This window comes from Serinus canaria, chromosome 15, assembly GCF_022539315.1.
Source record: "Serinus canaria isolate serCan28SL12 chromosome 15, serCan2020, whole genome shotgun sequence".
NCBI lineage: Eukaryota > Metazoa > Chordata > Aves > Passeriformes > Fringillidae > Serinus > Serinus canaria.
In genome coordinates, this window is record NC_066329.1 from 6,138,929 (window position 1) to 6,148,220 (window position 9,292).

The following is a 9,292-nucleotide window of genomic DNA, read 5'->3' on the forward strand; positions in this document are numbered from 1 at the left end:
GAGCTGATTATCCCTGTCATCGAGGAAAACAGCAGCGATTAATTCTGCTTTTATAGCAGTGCACAGCAATGTGAGAATCCTCCCTGTGGGCTTTGACAGCTCAGATGGCAGCAGTGCTGGTACCTCAGCTAAGGGGGAATGTGCCGTTTGGTGCAGCCCCTTGGCAGTGACACCCCAAGGGCAGCTGTGCCAGGGCACTTTCAGGAGCTGGCTGTCCCTCAGGGCAGGGACAGCGCTGTGCCAGCCTGGGGCTGAGCGCGGGAGCTGCCGGCGCTGAGGGAACCACAGCAAAGCAGTGATGGTTCCAGTGCAGGTCTGAGACTTTTGGAGCTGTCCTCGAGTGCAGGTGGGTCTCTTGTGCAGTGCTGGGTGCTGCAGAGACCCAGAGGAGCTCGCTGCAGTGGCAGGGTGATGGTGATGGTGCATCCTCCCTCCGCAGGCTGCGCCATGATCTGAGGTCACAGGTATGCTCCTCATCCTGGTGCAAAGCTGCAGCTGCTGCACTGCATCAAGAAGCCTCTGTTAAAATTCTGGTTCATAAATGATGTGGTGAGGAAAAGAAATGTGATGAAATTTAAGATACTGCAGATATCTTAGGCCTTCTTGCTCCTGTAATTAGTTTTTTCTCTTCTTGGAAAAGGGAAATGTGTGACAGGCACAGTAGCTGACCAGCTGCAGTAGCACTGATTTGTGATGTCTGTCCAGAGTTTCACCAGACCTCACTCTGTCTTACTGGATCTTTAGGTTCTTTATGGATTCTTTGCGAGTTGTCTTCAACAGATTTTGCCTGAATCTCATGAATATAAATGTATTTGTATCTTCTCTGGAGAGTATCTTCTGTGCTGCTGGTTGTGCCAGAATATTTCACTGTGATGATCTAGAACTCCTAATGACTTCTGGATGATATTTTCATCTGCAAACAGCCAAGTTCTCTTTTCAGAATAAGAACTTATTCATAATTATTTATTTCAGAAAAGCTCCATCTTAGTTTGGATTCTGGCACAGAAATCCAAAGCATTTTACTGAGAAGAAAAAGTCTCTTCTATTAAATTTCTGTTGTAGTTCAAGCCAGATTGTACTGTAGGATTCAGTGTTTCTTGCCTTGCCATCCATTCTGGGGCTGAAGGACTTGGCAGGGTAACACCTCTGCTGGAGCGGTGGTGCCCAGGGCAGCTGTAGCCCAGGAATGCTGAGAGAGGGGCAAGCACAGCCACTGTGCCTAGGTTACAGCTCTCAGCTACAGCAGGGCAGCTCCAGGGGTGCACTGCCATTAGCACAGACCTTGGGTTGGGGGTATTGTCTGGGTAAGGTCAAGGTGTGTGACACTTTTTTTGGAGTGTGTATTAAATCCTTGCTCACTTTTTTTCCTCTTAGCACTTGATTTGTTGGATAAAATGTTGACCTTTAATCCTCACAAGCGGATTGAAGTGGAGCAAGCTTTAGCCCATCCATATCTGGAGCAGTATTATGATCCAAGTGATGAGGTAAAGACATTGTTAAAATGTAAACATTGATAAAGTGATCCAGCTGATTATTTTCTACTTTAGTTCAAGGGTAGTATTTCTACTGCACTAATGAAGTTGAAGAACAAATTGCATCAATTTACCAAAATTTGTATTTCTCACTTTAGTACAACACTTAGGAGATGTCACACTAAATAGATACTAAGGTGTCCTCCCTCTCCAGAAAATGGAGATTCTCAGCTCATGCGAGGCCTGGTTTTATAATGTCTGAGGTAAAGGAGGAGAATAACTGAGTTTGCCATCAGATTATGGTTTACAAATCTGAATCAGAACTGGCTGTAGTTTATGTACAATTCTGAGGAGATTTCTGACTCATTTTTGTGAAGAAATAGGGGAGGAGGAAGTAACCTAGTTTTCCTTAAGGGCCACATATGTTTATTCCAATAAATAAAAATGTTTCAGATAATTTTTTTCTTTGAGTAGATACTGAGTTATGAGCCTCGAATAAATATTTCAACTTGTAGTTTGGATTTCACTAGCTACTTACTGTGCTTGATGGAAAATTTGAGGAACCAATTCATAAAGCACACATAGGACTAACAGGGAGTTCTGCCTTGAAGACTGCTCAGTGTTAGATATTTTTGTGAAGGACATTTTCAGACTTTTTCCCCATCCATAGAAGGACTGCATGAAATTGAACTGCATGGTGACATTGAAGTAATCATATTTCTTTGTGTTATTAAGCCTGTAGCTGAAGCACCCTTCAAGTTTGATATGGAGTTGGATGACTTGCCGAAGGAAAAGCTGAAAGAATTGATTTTTGAGGAAACTGCAAGATTCCAGCCAGGATACCGATCTTAAACCGTGCATAGGTAAAGTCACAGCAATAGGGGACACTCGGGCAGGGGGGACATTGGAGACTTTGGTGCTGCTGGTGAAATGTAGGACTTGCCTTTCCCAGTAACTCCCTGTCCAAGGATCTGACTTCAGTCCTGTCCTGTTTTTGAGGAAAGTTTCTGTTTGCCCACAGCATTGAAGTGTCCACACAGAATCCAGACAACTGTCTGAGGTGTTTGCCTTACTTGTAGGTTGCATTTAGGGAACAAGAATTGCATTTCAATAGTGCTGCTTAGGCTAAAGGCAATGATAACACTTTGAAATGCAAATTTTATATAAAAAAACATTTTAGGGGGCAGTGTTCTTCATATTTTACAGATACATAATTTTGTCATATGGCTTCAAATGCTTTTAAAAAAACCTCCTCCTAAATGTAATGTACAAAGGAGAAATCTCTTAAATTATTTTAAAGGAAAAAACCCCCACACAACGAAACTTCAGCAGGAATTATCTTTAGTTTTACGTAGCTCCCAAATAGTGTGAGTAAATAAGAATAGGTATTTAAATATTAGTAAATTAATTATGGTTAATCTTCCTAGTATTTTGAAGGTCTGAAAGTTTAAATTTAAGATTAAATGTACTGATGTTCACTGACTGCCTTTTTTTTTTTAAATCGGTGAACTTAAGTGGTCTTCCTGTACCACAAGGCTTGCAAGTCTCAGGCGTTTCATACCAAACTGCGCAAACACTGCCTTGATTGGAGTACCTGTGAAACTTCTGTGATACTGAGAGGGGAAAGTATCAAAGTTTTATGAGTGGAAAGGAAAAACAAGCCAAAGGCAACAGGCTGCCCTGGGTTTCCTGGTTTGTGCACTCTGTGCTTTCCTCCCTCAGAGCAGCATTCTGCAATCACTGCTTTGTGTGGGCAGTTCCAGCAGGAAGGTGAAGTTTTGAGCCAGGGCACTTCCTTGCTGCCAGAAATCCACAGCTCTGCTGGCAGTGTGCAGGAGCTTTGTGGCTTTGCTGTAAGCAATAATTTTTCTGCACTAAAAATGTGATTTCAGTTTCTACATTGCATGTATCCCCAGGTTTTCATTTAATGATGAACAGGAAAGAAAAAGAAAAGAAAGTGGGGAAAGCTTGTAAAAGTACAGTTTTTACTTTAGTAGGGTAACAGCTGTTGCCACTGGCTTGAATATTTAGATGTATAGAAGCTCACAAATGAACAAATTTCAATTTTTACAAGTACTGCATTTTGCTTATTGAAGCTTGCTAGGTGATATTGGAACTGTTGTAATAATTGAAAGGTAGGGAAATCTGAGGTTCCCACACTGGTTCTGTTAGTTGGCATTGTTAAAAGAGCAGACCTGGGACACAGTAACTGACTGGTGTTCGTGTTCCACCCATGTTTTCTGTGTGAGAGCACAGCTGTGCATGTGCACATGGTGGAAGAAAGTTACAGAAATCTTTAGGAACAAAATGAAGCCTGTTCCTAATAGGGTGTAGTCTCAAGGAAGGACAGCGAGTGGTTACTGATGTGGTAAATCATAGTTCGTGATCTCTTGCTTGCCTCATTGCTCAGACCATGCTTACCTAGGTTGTATTAGGGATTAAGGGATAAAAGGATTAGGGATAAAGATATCAGTGATCTGTTGCTAGCAGAAATTTCTGGTTTGATAAAAATGTTACCTTCGGGTGCTATTATGCAGAGTTGATTTGGCCAGCACAACACTGAAATTGAAATATTGCACTTAGCTTGGTGAGGATATGCTGGTCATTTGTCCGAGTCATTTGTGGTTAGGATTGCCAGCTATGCCACAGCACAACAGTTTAAACATAGCTGCTTGACATCCTAGTGAGGGCCGGTCCCCAGGAGTTGGCTTCAAATGCACAGTAACAGTGTTCTGCTGTGCATTCGTGTTCTCCTGCACACCCCACCCTGTGCTTGATCAGCCAGTTCTTCTCACTGGGCTCTTTCTCAAGATTCAAAGTGTCCCCTGAGCTGTGGGTTTTGGAATTGAGAAGCAATATGAAAATAACAGATTTTTGGTTCAGACAAACAATGTACTTCATTGATTAGTTATGTTTAATCTTCCTAATCTTTTGAAGAACTAATAGTTTAAAAATGGAATGCCCTGAGATCCACTGTCTCTGAATTCTTTTTTAACATGTGTAAATCCTGCTGGCTCTGGCTGATGGTAAACACAGTGTGCACAGAGCACAGAATTAGGAAAGGGCTTGTTTTAAAAGGTGATGTTAAACTTCCTTCACTGAAATATGTCTCTGCTCTCTTGTAGGACAAGGACTTAAAGGACTGGGCATGCTCAAATGTTGCTGTTCCTCTTCCCAGTTCTTTATTGTTGGTCATGTCTTGTGGCCTCTCTCAGCTTATCCACTAACTCCTTTGAGCCATTCAGGAGGGCGGTTCCTGGTAGTTTTGGCTTTTCATGCTTTCAATGAATCTTTTAAGCCTGAAGAATTGTAATTGACACTCCTATGCGTAATGCCCATTGTTGACCTGTTGCAGTACTGTACTGTACGTGCACCTACTGCTGCCCGTGTTTTAACTGCTTGCTTTCTGGTTTGAAAGATGCAGTGGTTCCTTTCACTCCTGGATCGATGTCCAAGAAGATAATTCATTAACCTGTAAGACGTTTACACCATGAACTGTTTTTCTGACTTTACTGAAGTCGCTGGCATTTTTTTTTAGAAAAGCTACTATTCAGGGCACTTTAAGTCAGTGACATCCCAGATTTTTTTGCACGTCCTTTTTAAATAGAAGTGGTTGGTTAGCATCCGGCAGAGTGTACCATTATGCTATGGATTGCAGCATAAGTTGTGTTCATGTTAATCTTGCTTATGCACTTGTTTGGGTGTCCTGTGCTGTACATACAGGTATTCTATCTAGTGTAAGAGCCACATAGGAGCCCAACTTAACTGAATTCATCTAAGAAACATTTTTCCATGTATTGACAAAATTGGAACCTTTTTTTCCCTGCTTTTCCTGAGAGAGATCATTTAAAGTTTACCCACGTTGGAGGCATAGTTCTCCCAAAGTTCCTACCATGCAGTAGTGTTTGTATGGCCTGTGCAAAGGCAAGGTGGCAGCTGCAGCTGCTCTTTGCTCCCTGCGTGCTGGAAGGGTTAACGCAGACCACGATGGCATCGTGACCCCATGGCCAGTGCTTTCCTGGGCAAGGCAGCCGTATCTGGTGGCAAGCAAGAAATCAGAATATGATGTTAATTAACTCAGTCTACATCCTGCATACCAATGAAATGCTTCAAATGAGGATTGATAGTTTTGACATTTGAATCTAATCACTGACATTCAGATTCTTGCAGAGAGGAACACTGCATCTTCAAATGAGAAAGTTTGATTTTACTTTTGCTCCTACAGCATGTCAGCATCTCAAGTTCATTTCTTGCAACCTACACTATGGTGATTTGTAATCAAGCCTCCATGAGCTCGTGACATGAAGTACTGTTCTGTTGTCAAGTACTATCAAACTTTTCTGATAATGCTGAGTTAGGACAACCAAACAAAGCTAGCACTAAATAACATTTAAAATTGTATACCTTTTAATGATCTTTTCAAGTATTTGTTACTGAAATTGTATAATGTGGAGTTTACTAGGTGTTATGTTCCAGTGCAGTGCCTCCTTTTCTTTCCCCACTGCTCTCTGTGGTGAGAAATTTGCCTTGTTTAAAATAATTACTGTGCCCTCGCATGACTGTTAAAGCTTTCTGTGCAAAGATGATTGTCTAAGTGCCACATGCCTATGATTGAGAAAAAAAAATAATCTATTGTTACCTCTGAGTTGTGTTCAACTGAAATGCTATTCAACAAATAACTTAGGAAAAATAGTTCTATTTTTAGCTTTTCATATCTCTGCTGTCTTTTTCTCATTTTATTTTGGCAGCAGTGAAGAATGGATTGTATAAAGACTGCTTGCTAATATGAACAAAATGCACTTGTAATTCCTGGAAATAAATTTAAATCTTATATCTTCACATTAACATTAAGAATTAGTTTTTGGTTTCCTCTTGGGTAATGTCTTTGAATGGAAATCAGGTTCAATTGCTACTGTAGTACATAAGGATGCTGGCTGGTTAATAACTCCAGGCTTCCTCATACCATTTAGTCTGCTCTTCAGAGAAATCTAGAAAGCCATTAACTTAGACTCCAGTAGATAAGGGTGCTTACAAGATTCCATTTCAATTTTTTTTTTCCTATAGTTTAAGTGTCAATCTGCCAAAACTAATTTTTAATAAGCAAGGGTTCATCATTAAAGGGCATTTTCTATTAGGAAGTTCCTGTGGTATATAAATCTCTGATGTGGGGAACAAATTCGGAGCATTGTCAGGACACTGCACAAGTGATCATGGAATCATGGTATGGAACCTATGCTAAAAACATTTCTGTAGAAGAAATATGCACTTGACTGTTGATACCAGTGTAGAAATTTCTCTTGACCTTTCTACACATCTTTACCAAAATGCTTTTCTCACTCAGTTTTGAAAAGTTGAAATAGTTCTAGAATCTCTGCTACTTGCATGATCATCATCACAACAGGAGTCATTTTTGGCATGGTTGGAAAGATGACTGTTAACTGAAATTAGTTTGTAACACCTCGGTTTTAATTTATTAAGGAAGAACTTTGGCAGCTTACTTCACCCTTTTCTTTCCCAATTCTTTTCTTTTAATACTGTCTTTAATTTGGGATGTTTGAGGAGGTGTAGACTTACCCTTGCATCCTGTCTCTCTGAGTGAGAAGCTGAGGATTTGCTTTACCTAATGTCTGGTGCTTTTGGGCTTTCTTCCTTAGCTACTTTTGCTGACTCCAATTGGCGTCCATCAGGATCCATAACCACATTCATCAATCTTTTACTGAATTCAGTAAACATTGTTGGGTTGAATTTGTTGATGCGTCAAATGCTGAAGCATGAGGTTTTTCTTTGGTCAGATTTTAAAAATAGCTTAAAGAAGGTGCCTCTAACAACACTGTGTTAGGTCAGTTATTTCATCATTTTACATTGGGTTCTTTTCTTTATGCAGTTTTTATATTTTAGAGCGGAGAACAGCAACTCTTAATCGAAGTAGCATGCATATTTCATGGTAAAGATGCTTTGGGAATAAGGAATGTAAACAGTTCACTGTCAAAAACATTCCAACCTTACAGCTGAAGAAAAATATGCAAACACAAAATTCTCATGGATACTTTGGCAAACAAGCCTCTGACTCTGCTGTCCTGCCTGTGGCCAGACTCTTCCTCACCCCTGTGACACCAGAGCTGGGCCGTGTGCGCCGGGAGCTTCCGGGAGTGGCAGTGGGGACAGAACTCGGCAGTGGCCAAACAAAACCTAAGGAGCTGAGCAGGGCTTTCCTTGCAGAATGAGAGAAAGAAAAACCTGTTGTTGCTGCCCACTGTAATATGCTACAATATATATATTTATACCATGTCAAAGTTGTTTGCTGAGCAACTGTACTATAGATTTAAACTTTATTAATATATATTTGCTTATGTTAGTGTAGTTTATATAGTCCTTGGTTATTGATAAATTTATTGTGTTGTTACAGCACAGTGATATGGTATAAATATAGGTCTATACATACACACCATATACTTATGAATTTGGTCCCTTGCATAGTACTTTTATATTTGTACAGCAATGTCTTCAAGCAATCCCAGATTTTAGGGGAAATATTTTTGTAAATGCAGTGGTTTAAAGAAAAAAGTCCAAACAATCCTTTTACTAAGTTTTAAATACATTTGTGGTTCAAAATGGTTTAGTTAACAATTGAAATCAAGACACTAAATTAGTGAAAAGTGCACATTAGTAAAGTGAAGCTTACAGTGGTTTTTGTAGCATGTGCTGTGATCAAACCAAGTGACACATCGGCAGAAATGTAAAAGTTGGACTACATGTGTAAATCTAGAACAAATTTCTAAAGGTTGCAGCTGGTTTACTTACTATTGTTGCCTTTTCTCGTGTTGTATCCGTGTAGAGCACTCTTAAAATACTCAAACTGCTTTGTCTTTGCTTTGTACTGTTGGTGCCTTCTTAGTCATGTACCCCACAAGTCCTGCATAGCTAATTTAGTTAATGGTAAGTTAAAAATAAAAAAGCAAAGGAAGATTTTATAAAAAATAAATAAATCATTTTCTGTATGTTCTTATTCATTGTAACAATTAAACATTTATATTGTGACAGATTTGTGATTTGGTTAATCTGTATAGATCAATTGTAAGTAGCAAAGGTTTATATTTCGTCTTATTCTTTTGATGTTGTAAACGTTTGTGATTTTCTTTTTTAAATCAGGTAACTTAATGTTCTGTTTTGTTTTTGGCATCTGAATCTTGTAAAAACAAATGCAAAGAAAATCATTAAATTGTGTCCCTGTATTACCAAACCAGCATAGTTCCTTGCATATCTAGAATGACTGGGACTTTGCTTTGACCTGAGCTGGTCCATTGGCCAATCCAAAACTGCCCCTCCTTGGCCTGCAGGCAAGAGCTGTACCTGCTCAAGGTGTGTGTCCCCCTGTGTAACTGTACCAACTTGGAATTAAATTAGGGAAGCCATCCCAAAAAAAAAAAAAAACCAAAAAAAAAAACCCACAAGCTTTCTTTATAGACAGGCAGAATGTTTTATCTTTGGTGTGAGAAAATTATGAAATCTTGACCTGCTGAGTGATGCAAATTAATGTCAGTGTTACCTGACATTAATTTTGTTACAGGCTTTTCTGACATTCTTTTTATGGATATTCATATTGCACTGTTCCCATGAAATCTTGAACATTTGTACTTGTGTAATCCTTAGAAACCAAACATTTTGATTTCAGTACAAAAAGGTTCTTGTCCGACCAGGGATTTGAAATATGGGGTTTCTGGGAGCAGTACAAGTAAGTTCATATCACTGTCATGGACTTTTAACTCTTCAAAGAGTTGAACTCTTAAAAGGTATAGCTGGATGATGGCAGCTAAAAACTT

The 9,292-nt window shown here is 39.6% G+C and overlaps 1 protein-coding gene across 2 annotated transcripts in view; it reads left to right on the forward strand.

The window, feature by feature from the left end:
• MAPK1 (mitogen-activated protein kinase 1) overlaps nt 1-8,514 on the forward strand; it is a 33,132-nt gene extending 24,618 nt beyond the window's left edge. The window contains exons 7-9 of one of the 2 annotated variants that reach the window (XM_018916539.3): nt 1,375-1,484; nt 2,208-2,335; nt 7,481-8,514. In XM_018916539.3, coding sequence (XP_018772084.2) covers nt 1,375-1,484; nt 2,208-2,324 — 227 coding nt within the window. In that variant the 3' untranslated portion in view covers nt 2,325-2,335; nt 7,481-8,514. Of the gene's footprint in view, nt 1-1,374; nt 1,485-2,207; nt 2,336-4,597; nt 6,318-7,480 lie in introns of those variants that run through there. The other variant, XM_009092338.4, reaches the window with a different exon arrangement.
• Nucleotides 8,515-9,292: the final 778 nt, after the last annotated feature.